Source organism: Amblyomma mixtum, chromosome 2 (genome assembly GCF_055824585.1).
Source record: "Amblyomma mixtum isolate Tamu chromosome 2, ASM5582458v1, whole genome shotgun sequence".
NCBI lineage: Eukaryota > Metazoa > Arthropoda > Arachnida > Ixodida > Ixodidae > Amblyomma > Amblyomma mixtum.
Genome location: NC_143013.1, coordinates 122616254 through 122633512, shown reverse-complemented (window position 1 = coordinate 122633512; position 17259 = coordinate 122616254). Strand labels below are relative to the sequence as shown.

The 17259-nt window shown below is 48.8% G+C and overlaps 1 protein-coding gene across 1 annotated transcript; it reads left to right on the top strand.

The window, feature by feature from the left end:
* Positions 1-727: 727 nt before the first annotated feature.
* Positions 728-17149, top strand: LOC149360755 (uncharacterized). The gene is made up of 5 exons (XM_089567912.1): positions 728-746; positions 4250-4353; positions 4835-5020; positions 10557-10643; positions 17063-17149. The coding sequence occupies exons 1-5, from the start codon at positions 728-730 to the stop codon at positions 17147-17149; spliced, it is 483 nt and encodes a 160-aa protein (XP_089424038.1).
* The last annotated feature ends 110 nt before the right edge of the window (positions 17150-17259 follow it).

The following is a 17259-nucleotide window of genomic DNA, read 5'->3' as shown; positions in this document are numbered from 1 at the left end:
TACTATTCTTCTCACTAGAACTGCCACACCAGCGACAGTATTGAGGCGAGGCAATGTTCTTTCTCATCTACGTCTACCTCTTCTACCAAGCATGCACATGGATATCATAGGAAAACCTATCCTCCTTACTGCAGGCCCATGTTTACATGCAGAGTCCCGGTTCGAAGACGTGGGTACTGTGTATTATTATAGAGGAGACCTTGACGAAAAATTTATCCATACATTAAATTTTTTGTTGTCGATTTCATGATATGTGCGCCGCCTATGCAAAAGTCTATTCGATGAAATCCCGAGAGCCAGCCCTCGAATGCATTTCGGCATCAGTAAACTTCGGTGCTGCCTTCTACAGCCGAGTAGTTAGTGAAAATAAAAGAAAGCCTGGTCAGGCAAAAGTGAGGCCACATGAAATATAAAGGCAAAAAGAGGAATTTGCAAGGCAGCCTTTGTGCCACCTATTTTATTTTTCCCCACCATTATTTTCTTGTTTAACATTTTGTACACCTATCAGTTGCCGCCTGTGTCTTGGCCAATCCCCCGCAGTGGGTATGCGCCATTTTCTAGAGGACAACAACAACAACAACCATTAGACTCGAAGCGTCGCCGCCTCAAATGATGATGATGATGATGTCCTCGGGCTGAATGGCACATACCCACGGCGGGGGATTGGCCAGGGTGCTCGCACGTGGCGGGACTGACGACAAAGAAGAGACACTACAGCAACAACACCATGGACGCTGCGTTTCCAGGTAAGACACCGTTATACTTTTACCGAGGCTACCACTCTACACTCGTTCAGATTTCACAAAAAGCCTGAATTTTGACATAACCTGCTCTTATACTGGCAAATTATTTACATATTCGAAGAAACAGCGGTTCAAAGTGTGGCTAGTTGATGCCAGGCCAGAGTACAAGGAACAGCCCCGGGACTGTCGTTATGACATTGCCTTCTACATGCACTCTAATTTGCTCAGCATTGCCAAACAGCCTTGAGAATGTCCTGGCTCCATTAGGTTGTCGTGGTACAATTTACGTGGAGCAGAGCAGGTCCAAATTACCTTCAAGGTGTACGCCGCCGCGGTGGCTCAGTGGTTATGGTGCTCGGCTGCTGACCCGAAAGCCGCGGGTTCGACCCCGGCCGCGGCGGTTGAATTTCTTTGGAGGAGAAATTCTAGAGGCCCGTGTACAGTGCGATGTCAGTGCACGTAAAAGAACCCCAGGTGATCGAAATTTCCGGAGCCCTCCACTACGGCGTCTCTCATAGCCTTAGTCGCTTTGGGACGTTAAACCCCATAAACCAAACCAAACCTTCAAGGTGTACAGGCCGCATGAAGTTATCTTTTTTATGCAAAGCACATCTTTTGTTTACTTTAAAAGCGTTTAGCTGCTGCACCTGGTATGCGCTCGCCGTTTCTCTCCTAGCCAGGGTGAATTGCCTAGGCCAATAAACAACGAAAGTGTCATCTTCAATCAACTGCACATTTTTAATATTGAATCACTATCTTTTATCTCAATGGCACAATTGGAATTGGAGCTTCCGTTACTTTCGCCGGAGTAGTCTAGTACTATTTAAATACTTCTGAAAGAGCCAGCCCATCATGCGGGGAGGTTGGTCCTGGACTTCCATCTAAATGAGCTTGTACAATGCCAGCAGGCCTTTCCTTTCTCTGCTGTGATACTGGAGACGACAAGGCAAAGAGTGCCGAAAGTATTACACACGTGACACCGTTAAATGTCATGCTGCCATGACACGGAAATAACATTGCTCATTTCAGTCCCGCCACTTTCAATGCCAGCCTGTACCTTCTGCTTATAGCAAGAACACAAATCGCCACGCCCATATGGATCCGATCCGGAGTTTGGCGTTCCACAAGGGGCCAAAAAGAATTTTTCTTTCACCCATTCGATGGGCAGCCATCAGCTGTGATTGTACGATGCTATTTGGATTTTCCGGCTATGCACCATAGCTTGGAAGAAGCCAATTGTATATCTACGAAATAGGTAGATCAGCTTTCCATATTCTATGTCATTATTGGCTTGCAATACAACATCAGCTGCACGTGGCGGCACCATTTTCGAAAGGAGCATGACTGACCACAACTTTAGATTTGAAGTTCTGGGTCATCATGACTGGCGATATAAAGGGTGCAGGCGAGTCACTAATCTGTCTTACTTGTCAGCTGCTTCGAGAATTCAGCCTCAAATATCCTCTCGCCCGCTGAGCGTTTCGCTCCTAGGCGGAAAAATTATGACAGCGCATATGTTGGCGAAGTGTTACGGTGGTGAGGTCGCGACACGTAATGAGAGCATCATTTCTATAAACAAGATGACAGCGTTACTGGCGGGATTTTATCGACGGTTTCGAAGCCCCAGAGAAGAGATTCAATGTTAAGTACTAGAATATCTCAAGAACAGTTTCTACGTTTAAAACTAGGTGCGAAGGGCACTAACCTTTCGCGCGGTCATCTTAAAAGCTGCCATTGGAAAGCTGCGTAAGAGTGGTGAGCCAGAGTGACTTAGCCAGTCTTATCCGCTGTAATGGTATGAGGACTACTTGCTTCACCTTTAAAGTCCGCATAGCGGAAGAAACATACAGCTAGGATGGATTTTGTGCAGCAGTCAAAGCTCGATCTCTCTCTCTTTAATAAATTTTAATGAAAAAGGGATTGCCCGCCCTTCAAAGCCGAGCACTAACTCCTACTTTTTTTGGAGGGAAAAAATAGAACATGGTTGGTAGACGAACTGGTGCTGCATATTAAAATCGTTATCCATGTGGTTGTGAAAAAAGTAATAATTTTGTTTCTTTCACTGGCAAAAAGGCTGTTCATCAGGCGCTAGAGTGTTTAGCTCCTCAATGACTCAACCGGCTTTCATGGCAATACACACTGTCTTGAAACATTAGCTGCCTGTTGCAAGAAAAAGAGCGAATTTTTTCTGCTAATGTGACTGGAAGATGACTGGTAAGAAATGAATGTTACAGGTACCCCTTGTGCAGCCCCATTTCTGGTCCACAGCATTCACAACTGCCTGCTTCGCCCGGTCGACCAACTATAGCTCTTGCTGCTGTAAATATTTTGCGGTCGCTGACTGAGAAGCCGCGATTTTTGTTTGTTCATAGTAAATGTCAGTTCGGGGCAAATGCCTGGAAAATGTTTTCGCCGATAAAGAAAACATGAAATCGTTCCTTACCGACTTCTATGCTATCGGTGGCCGAGGAAAAAAAGGGGCTGCAAGTGGCCTTTACTACACGACGAGAATTACGTTGTTTGACGGCGGAACGATTCACTGACCCTTCAACGCAAGCTGTTTTAACCCTTCAGATCAAGTGCAGAAACTTGGCCTGATGGCTAATATTTCTTTTTGCTGTACTGCAAAACCCAGGTGGCCCTACGTTGTATGTTTCTTTCCTGGCTTATCGTGCCCTCTTCTGCGCTATTTAAACGAGCATTCCTGGTTAATCAGCCTCTGTTCGCATTGGGTATGGATGGAAGGGGTGGAGGGGTCCCTAATAAGGGTGTGAGTAGGAATAATTTTTTAGCTTCAGGCAGACTGTTGCTTGCCGGAGGCTGAAAATATGTCGTAGATTGGTATAGTGGTGAGGGTCAAGTCGCCCGTTTCACCCGGTAAAAACTGAAAGATTTCCAACAGTCATGACGCTCTTTTCCCAAAAGATCCGCTGATACACGTAGCAGGACAGCACTTACACACGCAGAATCCCAGTGAACCTGGCATGGCAGGATAGCGACAGGGGCTTGTATGTATGTATTGGTGCGAAGTGTAGACGACTGACCCAAAACAGAAGCACAATATGATTCAGTATATTAGTAACTTAGCATCGACAGCGCCTGGAATCGGTAAAAATGTGCTGTTTTTTTTTTAAGTATATTTAAATGGCGGCTAAAGTTGCTCCAACCGTGCATTCTACTATTTTACAGGCGCGGAAGTTTATCCGCACTCCGTAGAGTCAGTAGCGACCGCTGTTCATGGGCGCCAGTACGGTTTACTGCATACTGGACATTTTGACATTTTGATAATGCACTGAGTGCATTACCAGTGCGTTACAAATCTTGGTGTTTCGCCGTAGCTACCCAAAATAAGGTCATAAGCTTTCATGTTCGCGGCGTAATGCGTCCAACTTTCCTCTAACCGATGAAACCGCAGGATGGAATAGACCATGATTGCCGCAGGCGTTGCAAGTATAGAAAGGTAGAAGGGCGAATCACATTACATGTATATGTGTTTCTTCTCTTAGTGCTGGCTGTGAAGAATGCGTCGGCTTTCGTCACTGAAGTGGAGCGCTCTCTCCTTGGAAACAGTGCGCCTAAGACGCACAACTGGTTCCTCTGCTTCGAGATGGTAAGGATTACACAGCGAGTTCAGTTATTCTCTGGGACCACTATCGCTACACGTCCGTGAGATATGTTCAGCCCAAATATCGCCTATTTGGTTTAACCCCAGAAGTAAAAAGGTCTTATTTCTTTCGATTACAAGGAGACATAACAGAGGCGGGACACTAGCGCTTTGGAGTCGATATAGAACACTCTTGTTCTTGTCATCAATTGGCGTAAAGTATTGCCAAAATCCATGGGACATCTATCATCTGAAGAAGTACATTGTACCTGCTAGCGTTTGCAGCAAAGCTTGCGCATGTCCGGTGGCGGAACAACTGAAGAGAGCATAGACGGGATACTTCAGAATGTGACGGACATAACAGGGCTAAGCGGCCTGTTTGGTCCCCTTGTGCTTTGACCCGCCTTTGTTATGTTTGCTTTCTTCAGCATCCAAACATCATGCGTATGCCTTCTGAAGGGCCCGTTGTGCCCGGTGTTTATCCCAGGCAGGAAACATGGCGCTACTGTCGCTACTGTACAGCTCGTGGTCGCTGCGGCTGCCGTCTCCGGAGCCATGGCAACTGTGGCTGGCCCAGTGCGCATCGTTGCAAAGCAGCCTGCACTGTGCCGAGATGCTTCTCTCGGCCGCGCTCTCCGACAGCACCTACTTCCTGCTGCACGCCACCTTCTACGTGAGTAGGGACTCGGTCCTTTCGAAAGCTAGAGGTTCGTGCTACCCGCAGATGCATTTCACAATGAAGCCGAAGGCGGTCCATCTTTTCTTCGTCGAATGGGCGAGACAACGGTCAGGAAAAAACACTCTTCAGTCGCCTTTTGCAAGGCTGTCAGCGTTGTCGTAACAGATGGAAGTAGCACGTGGTGGTTGGGCTGGAAAAATATGAGACGAGAAAAATAATTACTTCAAGGCGGAAATACAGGCTTTATTGCACGCATAAAAATCGGCCGGTACTGACATTTTTTCAGTGACTAATGAAAATAACCATCTTCTCGCCTCTGTTCGGGTCCCGAACGATTGTACTGCACATAAATGTATAGAGGAAGAAGCCTAATATTGTTACAGGGATGTTACGGTATTACGGTTACGGTAAGTCTTTATTGACGGCTGCGCTGCGATGGCCAGCACTCAGCTCAGAATCCAAGGCCACAGCTTCACACTGTCAGCGTCGTCGTCGTCCAGCGCACAGCCACCTTGTCGTTCACGATTCGTTCACTTATTCAGTAAACAGTCCACCGGTAACACTATCGCCCTCGGCTGAGGGGATCGTCCCGGTGCGTGTTAGGCGTGCGATGTCGAGGGTGGGTGACAGGGCTTTAGGCGAGCCACGTGAACGACTTCGGATGTCAGTGGAGCGGACGGGGACTTTGGGTGGAGCGGGGTGATCTCATAGGTTACGTAGGTCCCTGCCCGTGATACACGATAAGCACCTATGTAGCGCGGCTGAAGTTTTTCACATAACCCCACACGACGAGATGGGAGCCACAGCAAGACGAGAGATCTGGCAGGGTAGCGCACATCACCGTGCACGCCATCGTAGCGGTGTTTTTGAGCCTCTTGAGGGGCGGAGAGCTGGTGACTAGCAACCTGGCGGGCGGCATCTGCTCGGGCGATGGTGGGATCCAAACGCTGTTCGTCGGCAATGTGGGGGAGCTCGGAGACGGAGAGGACACAGGCGTCCGACTCAGTCTGTAGAGCAAGGGGATTGACGGGATAGCATGACAGGCAAGCTGCATCTTGATGGGGGCGACAGGACTTGTGAACCACGGAAAAGGTCTATCATTGCAATCTCAGTGGCCACCGGCCAAGACGGCCAGTAGCGTCCTTGAGAGAGGAGAGCCACCACAGGGCGTGGTGGTCGGTTATAACAGTGAATGGTCGACCAAACAAGTATGTGCGGAATTCTCCAATGGCCTAAACAAGAGCCAGGCACTCGCGTTCTGTGATGGAGTAATTCTTCTCTGCGGAAGACAGAAGACGGCTTGCGTACTCAATCCCGCAGTGCTGGCCGCGTTGTGGCTGAGCAAGGATGGCGCCAATTCCCTGACCACTTGCATCGGTGCGAAGTTCAGTCGGGGCAGACGGGTTGAAATGGGCCAAGACAGGTGGGTTGGTGAGGACTGCGATAAGGCTAGAGAATTCAGTAGCCTGCTCTAGTCCCCAGAAAAAAAGAATTCCTTTCTGCAACAGATCGGTGAGAGGGCGAGCGACGCCTGCGAAGTTCGGGACGAACCGGCGAAAGTAGGAGCAGAGACCGATGGAACTGCGGACATCGCTGGGCGAGCGGGGACAGGAAAAAGCACTGACGGCACGAACTTTACCAGGGTTGGGTTTATGCCACTTGCATTCACCAAATGGCCGAGGACTTTAAGCTCGCGGTGGCCTAAAGAGCATTCTTTTAGTTGAGTTGAAGATCTGCTCGGCGGAAAAGTGCCAAGATGGACGAAAGGCGAAGCAGGTGGGTTTCAAAGGAGGGCGAGAAAACAATTACATCATCTAAGTAACAAAGACAGGTCGCCTACTTGAAGCCGCGGAGTAACGAGTCCATCATCCGTTCAATTGTGGCAGGCGCGTTACAGAGTCCGAAAGGCATGACATTAAATTGGTAAACCCACCAGGGGTGACGAAAGCTGTTTTCTCGCGGTCTCTTGAGTCAACACAGATCTGACAATACCCGCTACGAAGGTCGATGGAAGAAAAGTAGCGGGCGCCATGTAAACTGTCCAGGGCATCATCTATGCGCGGAAGGGGATAGACGTCTTTTCGTGACCTTGTTTAGATGCTGATAGTCGACGCAAAAGCGCCAACCCTGGTCTTTCTTTTTCACGAGCATGACAGGAGATGCCCAAGGGCTGTGGGAAGACTCGATTATGTCGTTGGCCAACATCTTATTGACCTCCCGCTGGATGACCTGGCGCTCTGGTAGCAACACGCGATAAGGCCTGCGGTGTATAGGTCTGGCACCGTCGGTGTCAATGCGGTGAGTCACTACCGATGTTTGACCCAGAGGAGCAGGAGCAAAGTCAAAAATGTCAGTGTAGGACACCAAAACGTTTTGAAGATCCTGTGCGTGCTCGGTGCTAGGGTCAGAAGCAATCATCGCAGAAATGGATTGCGGAACGTCGACCGCGATGTCGGGCGCTTGCGAGACAGTAAAAGGCGGTCCAGATGAGAGAGCAGTGATGGTACAGTCGGTGACAGAAGACAAAGTAGCAAGCGATATGCCTGCAGGAAGAACTTGTGCTGACAAGCTGAAGTTGAGGACAGGAAGGTAGGTGCTATTCTTGGTGACACCCACAATGAGGTGCGGAAGAACAACATTGCGGGAGAGAACGACATCGGCGAGTGGGCAGGCAAGATAATCACCATCAGGAACAGCAGGAAACGGTGACATAGGCAGGTAAACGGCAGAGTCGGGGGCAGGCGAACGTACTTGGTGGAGCGAAGGCGGGGCGCGGAGCTTGAGGGTGCGTCAGCTGAGCAGAGAGGCAGGTCGAATCGAAGAAGGCTGCTGGGGCAGACGATAAGGGCAAGGTGAGCCGTTAGAAAGTCAATACCAATGATCACATTGTGAGGGCAGCGTTCTAGGACGGTGAACATAACTGCGATGTGATGATCGGCAACAGTGACACGGACAGTGCATAGGCCAGTGACGGCAGCAGGGCTGCCATCGGCAACGCGAACAGTGGGCGAAGCGGCAGGGGTCTGGACTTTTTTGAGGCGACAGCAAAAAGATGAGCTGAGAACCAAGACTTGGGCACCAGTGTCAATGAGGGCAGAAACAAGAAAACCATCCACAAAGACATCGAGGAGATAACTGGGCGAAGGCTAGGGCAGTAGAGGATTTGCAGGTCGGGGCACCAATGCAGCATCACCTCCGGGAGCTGCGCTGGCTGGTTTCCCGCGAGGCGGCCTGCAGAGCACGGTGAGTAACAGCGGTCCGGAAGAGGTGGGCTGTCAGGGAGGGAGAATGGCTGGATCTACGAGGAGGCGATGTGAACTCGGCGCTGGGTGGGTCATTCCGAGGCATAAAGCGACGGGGTCCATAGTCTTAGCGGCGGTCAACGTAGGGCAAAGGTCGGGGTGGTGCGGACCAACGGCTGCGGCAGTGGCGTGAGATGTGGCCTACGCGCGAGCACGTGAAACACATCGGCCGGTCATCAGGGGTACGCCACGCACCTGAATTGCGGTATCGGTATCTTGGGACGAAGGTGTTGCGGGTCGTAGCTGTAGCGACCACGGGAGAGATGGGGCTCGCACTCCGAGGTTCGTCGGGGTGGCTAGCGATCATGCCAAAGTTGGCGACCTCCTGGCGGACGAGAGCTGGAATAAGTGATATCGTGGCGAGGGTTTTGTCCGACAAGGGCGCGTTGGTCGTAACAGGAGCCAGGGCCTCCAGTTCACGGAGTACGATGCGAGTTACGCTGTGGAACTAGAACGTGGAACTGGCAGCTGTGTTAGGCAGGCGGTCAAAGCGGTGTGCAATGCGCCGGCGCTTGGCCTGCTCAAAGCGTCGACACACCTGCAGAGCGGAGTCAACCGTAGAGCAGTCCCGGCATTGTAGAAGATGGAAGGCATCGTTGGCAATGCCTTTGAGAATGTGGCCTACCTTATCGTCCTCGCTCATGTTATCGACCTTTCGGCACAGTGCAAAGACGTCTTGGATGTAGGTAATTTATGATTCAGTCGCCGTTTGGGCGCTAGTGGCAAGTTCTTTTTTTGGCAGCAAGCTGACGGCAAACTGGTTTCCCAAACAGGTCGCGGAGCTTCTGTTTGCACACATCCCACGTGGCAATTTCTTCTTCGTGGGTTTCGAACCAGACGCGTGCGGTGCCCGCAAGATAAAAAATCACATTGGCCAGCATCAGCGTGGCGTCCCACCTGTTGTGCTGGCTAACACGCTCATAAATCGAGAGCCAGTCCTCGACGTCCACGCTATCTGTACCGCAGAATGTGCCCGGGTCGCGAGGGTGGGCTACGACGACAGTTAAGCGTGGCAGGCGCAGACGGGGGAGCCGGGTCGGTAGCCATCTCGACGGGTCGGCTCATCGGGTCGCCAGCATGTCGGCTCGAGCCCGTGACCTCTACCAAGGGATGTTACGGGGATGTTACGGTATTACGGTTAAGGTAAGCCTGTACTGACTGCTGCACTGAGATGGCCAGCACTCAGCTCAGACTCCAAGGGCCCAGCTTCACACTGTCAGCGTCGTCGTCGTCCAGCGCACAGCCACTTTGTCGTTCACGATTCGTTCACTTATTCAGAAACCAGTTCACCGGCAACGATATATAGTGGATGGCTTGTTGGTAACACATCTTGACAACAACAGCGCAGTCGGACACGGGCAATAAAGATTGACACAAACACAGGCGCTGACTGGCATTGTGGTTTATTGCCTTTGAACTGACTTATATAGGTCCAGTCTCGTGACAACCCAAGAAAACAACTAACTTCCCGTGGCACAATTATCTCGTTGGTCCATAACCAACGTAAGAGCTTATCTTTCTGAGCGCCCATGAGCATGCCAGTGACTGGAGGAAAGGTTACGGATGGTTACGGTATAAGCAGTGGTACATAAATATCGCTCACACATCTTCGTTGCTATTGTATCTCTTACAAGTCTGCACGTCTACCCGATCAGTTGGTGGGCTCCATTTCCTGGCGCTTATTCTGCAACTGCATAGAAAGGAAAGAAGTTGTAATTTTTAGATACACCTGCATCAAACTTTTCACTAAGGTACACTCATTGAAAGTAAGAGCTGTTCTTTGTGAACAGTTTTTCCAGACTTCACTAACGCAAAGGCTATCGTAGCCTTCCTGCCCGATGTCATTAAAGCCTTATTCAATATATTAAATGGGTGATTTAGACACCTCTGAGAACTCCCCACATGGTGCGCATGGCGGAGGTTAGAGGCTCTATCACTGCTTCTGCATATACTTAGCTCCTCACCTGTTTACAAGAAGAATGCCACACGCAAAACATACGAACTCAAAGCACGCTGCGAAGAGTAAAATAGCGGCAGTTATACTTTCGTTAACTATTGCGCAGGTTAACGACTTTTCCCGAGAATACAAGCGCTCTTTGTTAATGCAGTACATGAAATTTTATTCAGCAGGAGGAGCATTAGAACTCTCCGACACTAGAACCTAGCTATCGCATTTTCCTATCCTCCTAGTGCGACTGATTTCTTCTGCTTTTCTCACGCGCATGCAGTTCCTGCTTTTTGAAGCCACAGCCACGCTCCTCGTGCTCGGCAGCGGCATCTACATACTTGGCAACCACGCGAATAAGTTCGCGGGCGTGAGTATTCGGATGTGTGCCCCCCTTTGACCTTCGCTCAGTACGCTTTGCATACAAAGCTAATGTATACAATTGGTTTAGTCATTTAGCCCTGCATTTTAGCACGGAACCTCTGTGACCTCATCCGTAAGATCTTAATTAGTAAGTGAACTAATTTATTTCCACCTTACATAGTGGGGCAGGCGGGAAATTAGGTTATTTTAATTGATTCAAATTAAACTACTTCAATTTATTTGTACTTAGTTACCAACAGCAAACTGTTGTACGTGGCGGCCACCTTCCGCTATTTGCCGGCGACGAAGTGGAGGGAGGCTAATCTCCTCCTGCACGTTTAGGGCAGAGGAAGGAGAGAGAAGGTTGGTGGCGACGGGTGGCCTACGGCTTGGGAAGTTCTGACGAGTGCAGAGGAATTCGCATCCTGCGGCTTCTTCAACGGGAGAATACAGGGCTATTGGTTCACTGGTTGATTGGGGTTTATCGTCCCAAAGCGACTCAAGCTATGAGGGACGCCGTAGTGAAGGGCTTCGGAAATTTCCACCACCCGGGGTTCTTTAACGTGCACTGACATCGCACAGCACACGGGCCTCTAGAATTTCGCCTTCATCGAAATTCAGCCGCCGCGACAGGGATCTAACCCGTGTCTTTCGGGTCAGCAGCCGAGCGCCGTAACCACTGAGCCACGGCGGCGGGGCGAAGAATACAGGGCTATAATATCGGTATGCCGAGCTCTGCAAATTTTTTACCAAATGCTGCAGCTAGAGTGCTGTGTAGTCGCCCAACTCTGATAGGAATACCCCGCACTGTGTGCATTATCTGGCAAGATAAGAATAATGTAGAACTTCAATATTCTTAACATGTCCAACATTCTTGAAAAAAAATTTGAATGTTATAAAATTGTAGGTACAGTTGTAAACATATTGAAGGTAATGGTCGATTCTTCCATCATGTCGCAAATCTTTCTTGTAAAGCTTTTCCATTCCTCACATTTAGGAGTTAAGACTACCATGAAAAACTATTGGGGAAAGCTTTTCAGGATAGCAAAAACAAATCAAAACCTGCCGACGGGAGATCTACGGATATATTGATTGTTATCGTGAAATCTTACAGTATATAAAATAGCTTGGCGTTCATAAGTTTTTTTCCGTTGAAAACTGCTTCTGTCCACAATTTTTGGGCATGAGTGGCAGGGGGTGACATACGCCTTGCATATCTGCGTCCATTTCACTTTGTTTTGTCATCTTATTATGGTGTTGTAAGTCATCTTATTCCGTAATAACATTACTTCTACGTTTTTCATATGATAACAAACTGAAATTGAGCTGTATCGATTAGTTAATTTCTTCTAACGACAAAAAGTGTACGTTCTTTTCGAAACAGAGCTTTTGTTAGCTAAAAAATGCTAAACATGGAAAACGGGTATCGCAGCCACGTGCCGTTTTTCCCATTGGCAGTGATGAATATCCGTCTTTCTTCAGATCTCTCAGGCTACTGCACAATATGGTTGACTTCCAGCCAGTGATCATACTGTCCTTTCCATTTTTCACATAGCGTGTGTGCCCCGCCGTGGTGGCTCAGTGATTACGGCGCTCGGCTGCTGAGCCGAAAGACGCGGGTTCGATCCCGGCCGCGGCGGCTGCATTTTAATGGAGGCGAAATTCTAGAGGCTCGCGTACTGTGCGATGTCAGTACACGTTAAAGAACCCCAGGTGGTCGAAATTTCAGGAGCCCTTCACTACGGCGACCCTCATAGCCTGAGTTGCTTTGGGACGTTAAACCCCAATAAACCAAACCATAGCGTGTTTGAATCCGGTGGCGGGAAAAGGAATTCACCAGCAATTACGATGCGCCCTAACGCGAAACTTGAGCGCAGCTCTTGAGGTATTTTAATTTGGCGATATAATAAGGCAATGATATGTGGAAGAGGAGGTTATGGAAGAGGATAAGTGGCAATGATATGTGTTGTGGCAATGATATGTGGAAGAGGAGCGCCCCGGCTGGCACGAAAAGCGTGCCACGACTGCCTCGCAAATCATGTGATCACGGGAGCCAGCGCCTGAGGACTAGCAGGTTTTCACAGCAGTCGCCGCAGACAGATATAGGATCAAGCAACGGGCCACTAGGGAGCCACCACTGAGCTAGCGGCAGCAGAAACTTGCACTCCTCGTGACGCGCTCGCTGCATACCTTTCGCCGTACCCTTCACCTCCGCTTTCCTGCTCATGCTAACGCTCTACCCACCTCATCCGCCTCCTCCTCTCGCCCTTTTCGCTATCGCTTTTTGTTGCGAAAGCGACACTACGCTAGTCGCTTAGCCATTTCGCGGAGCTCACGAAAGGCTGTACTGCGCATGCGCGAGGAGCAGCGACGACACAAGGCGCGCAGCTGGTGCGCCGCCGCCGTCGCTGCGCGGGTGACTCAGAGGTGCCGCCGCCGCGCTCGCCAGTTGCGCATGCGCAGCAGTGGCGCATAGCTAGCGTGCCGGGGCCGCCGCCGCTGCCGCGCGCTCTCCATCGCCTCTCTCTCTCTCCTCGTTGCTTTCGTCAACCTCCAGGTTTAACCAGAGCTAAACCACTGCCAATTTTTTCCCCTTCGCTGCACTCTGCGTTCGCTCTCTTCACCTAGGGCTGTGCTTTTTTTTCGATAGGTTACGCCAAGGCATGTCGCTCAACACTGAATTGGCACTAACGAGCTGCGCTCTAAAATGTTAACAGCGAAGCTGTCCTTGGTCAAGGCTTTCATGGGACAAGGCGTGGTAACCCAGGCGCAGCGATGTGAAGAGAAGGCAGCTTAGCGAGAGAGAGAGCAAGAGCCAAGCACAAGTAAAGATTACTGGGAGGAGAGAGAGCAAGTGCCAAACACAGGTGCAGCGTAATGGGGAGAAGGAACTGGCGCTAGGCGCAGGTGGGTGCAGTCAAGGAGAGGAGAAGACTCGGCCAATTGGAGAGCGCGCACCCTAGAGATGGTTCGAAGGAGCGCGCTTATATACACGAGTGCGCTTGGCGCTCGTTTCTAGAATACTTCGAAAATGGAAAAAGTCGCGCGCTCTCCGGAAGAAGCCGCCCGATTGGAGCGACAGCTGGCGCGCGAACGGTCACGGCGTCGTCGATCAAGTCCAGATGCCCGCGATAGAGATACCGAAGTCATGCGCAAGCGTAGTGGGGGGTAAGATTTCGAGCCTCGTGAGAGAGAAGCCACTCGCCAAGCATGCAGCTTCGCTATTAATATAAGCGTTCTCGATGTTCAGTCAGTCAAGCTGGGCAATTTTTTTTTTAACATCGAATTTTCGTGGCAAGAAGTGCATCTTGCTGGCGAACAAACATCAACACAGCCGCAAAAGTTCAAACTGTATACCTTTCAACATCCATGAATTTGTACTCGGTGCTCCTGTAAAGGGCATGGTTGGGAAAATTATTTTTCTATCTTTTAAAACATTTGTTAGCAGCCAAAGTACCTTTTCTAGATACCAAGCGTCAACAAAGGATAAAATGCCAAATATCTGGTTTAATTAAGAAAAAAGTATGGTGCAGTTTCTTTAGTGTCTCGTTAAAACAAGCAAAAGGGACGACATCCCGAAATAGCATGCTCAGACCCCGCACACACTGTTCAAAAATTAAACTCGCGCCATAGAATGCACTTCACAGCTGAACCGTTCAATTGTTCGAGCTCCAATATCGCACAGAAATGGCATTTGGTCTGCAGAATTCTTTAACAGCACATTTGTGCGGGGTACTTTCCTGAATCAACCAGAAAAAGTCGGATGTTCGCATTGTCTGTGGCGGCAACGAAACGAAAGAGGCAGCTCTCTCAGCGATTGCATCGATGGCGCCATCTCATTGGTCGATCGTGGAGATTAGGCGAAGGACAGGGGTATTTTTGAACGGGTACGTGCTTGCGAGAAGAAGACTGGACAACAAAGAAACACACACAACATATACAGAGCGCAACTTCCAACTGGTTTATTTTCGTATGACAAGATTAACAGCAAATATACGCACTGTTCATGTCAGCACCCGCCGCCAAGTGTGCCACCAGATAGCGAAACGTGTAAAATTGATATCCTTGAATACAATAAACAAATACAAGAAAAGACCATAACACATACAAAAGGGAAGATAAAGCATGAGCTGAACGATGAACATAGCATAAAAAACATCTCTTAGCAAAAGCAGTGTCAAAGTAAATAAAAACAGTAAAGCGGTCAATGCGTAAACATTTGCTCACCCTAGCAAAAGCAGTGTCAAAAAGTAAAAAACAGCTAGAAGCCGAACGGGCCTGTAACGTGATAAAACCGGTGGAGAAGGGCTGATTTGACGAAACACCAATCGAAGGCTAGGCCAACAAAAACCACCAAGAAAAACTAAGGTAAGGCAATCAAGAAAAGGAAATCACGCTGTCCATCTAAGATTGTTATCTCTTTGCCCAGCAGTACGACAGAAGGAGTGCTAATTCATTTGTCACCAGTGTTAGTAATATGAAAGGCTTCTATTATTTCTCTCCTAAGTTTAGTTTTTGCATGTGCCAGGATCGAGGTACTGCTGAACAAAGGCTTGCATTTATGAGTCACGACATGCTCTGGCAGGCGGCGTCTTTCACTGTTTTGTACTGTCCTTTCATGTTCGCGCAGTCTGTCGTTGACGCATTTTTCCGTTTTTCCAAAGTATACACAACCACAAGTTAGAGGAATGCTGTACACTACGTTGGTGGCGCACCCTACATACCTTTTTTCATGCTTTTTTTTCACATGACTCCCACTTCCTGGACATGACAGTGGAAATACTAGGCAGACGATTGGGAGCTGAGAAAAGAACCTTCGCGTCATGTCTCTGGCCTATCTTCTTTAAGTTGTGGGAGATTTTGTGAATATACGGAATAACCTTCATGCGTTGTCTGGGGACTGTGGGACTCGAAGGCTTCTTGGTTCTTTCTTTTATCTTCTGTAGAAGACTCACAGTAACACTCCTGATGACGTCGTAAGGGTAACCTGCTTTCTCGAGACGGGCGACCTGATTTTCGAAGCTGTTTTTTATGAGGTGCGGAAAACTTTTGAAGAGCGCTGCTCGAGGAAGAGCCGTGACTATGCCACGTTTTATCAATTTAGAGTGGACACTCTGATACGGAAGGAGACTCTTCTTTGACCGTGGGTTGTATTTGTAGCACAGATGGCATTCGGAATCACCAAAGATGATCTGTATATCCAAGAACTGGATGCAGTTGCCTTGAGGAAATTCCCTAGGGAAGTTCACCTGGGAATTCCCTCAAGGCAACTGCATCCAGTTCTTGGATATACAGATCATCTTTGGTGATTCCGAATGCCATCTGTGCTACAAATACAACCCACGGTCATAGTTGTTTTTTACTTTCTGACACTTCTTTTGCTACGATTAGCAAATTTTTACGCATGGACCGCTTTATTGTTTTTATTTACTTTGACACTGCTTTTGCTAAGAGATGTTTTTTATGCTATATTCATCGTTCACCTCATGCTTCATCTTTCCTTTTGTATGTGTCATGGTCTTTTCTTTTATTTGTTTATTGTATTGAAGGATATCAATTTTACACGTTTTGCTATCTGGTGGCACATTTGGCGGCGGGTGCTGACATGAACAGTGCGTATATTTGCTGTTAATCTTGTGACTGCTCAGCGCCGGTATAAACGCTTTTGCCTTCTAAGAAAATAAACCAGTTGGAAGTTGCGCTCTTTATAAGTCGTGTGTGTTTCTTTGTTGCCCGTCTTCTTCGCGCAAGCACGTACCCGTTCAAAGATGAACCAACTCGCCGAAACGAAAGTTTTTCTTGGGGGTATTTTGCGGGAGCCTTGAAGACTCTTCAGCAAGTTCTTTACCAACGATTACAGAAAGCTCAGTTTGCCCAAAATTGCACTAAGTTTGAACACTTTCGTCGTACAGCATCGTCATACCTCCCGCAAAACATTCTCCCACCTCATTTGCTGAATCTTCACGGCCTACAAACGAGATGGCGCCACCGGTGCAAGTGCTGTGAAAGCGCCCATTTTCATTTCATCATCGCCACAGTCCATGCGAATATCCGACTTTTTCATATTGATTCCGGCAAGTACCCCGAACAAATGGGGCACAGAACAATTCTGCCCAAGAAATTCTATTTGTGCGCGAAATTGGAGGTCTAACAATTCACCGGTTTAGACGTGAGATAGATTCTACGCCGCGCATTCAATTGCGGAGCACACTGTGGCTCCCTTGAACGCTTGGGGTTCGTTGCTGTCCCAACTAGGAACAGACTGTCACCCATTGAAGGAATTCGTAATATAACTTTAGGACAAAGATGGTTGTGTCTATTGTTGCGACAATAATGTAAGTACTACAAAGCAAATGGTCGAAATGCACTGCTATTTTTGTGAATACGTGAGCCGTGCAAACCGCTGTCCGCTTTTTTTCTCCGCAGACTGTGGCTGCAGTCACCGGCGCCATACACGCAGCGCACCTGTGTTTCACCGTCAACGACCACTACTTCAGGTCCAGGGGATACTGAGGGGCTGGCCGAGAAGATATCCGCTGGTCTAACATGAACACCATACAGCAGTGATCACACAATGCGCGACGAATAGTTTGTCTTTTCTTGATATTTTCCATATTTGATCT

What these genes read in the sequence shown, in the direction of transcription:
- LOC149360755 (XM_089567912.1), top strand. An exon ending in TGCTGCACGCCACCTTCTAC is followed by an intron (nt 5,021 to 10,556) that starts GTGAGTAGGGAC and finishes ACGCGCATGCAG; the next exon opens with TTCCTGCTTTTTGAAGCCAC. An exon ending in ACGCGAATAAGTTCGCGGGC is followed by an intron (nt 10,644 to 17,062) that starts GTGAGTATTCGG and finishes TTTTCTCCGCAG; the next exon opens with ACTGTGGCTGCAGTCACCGG.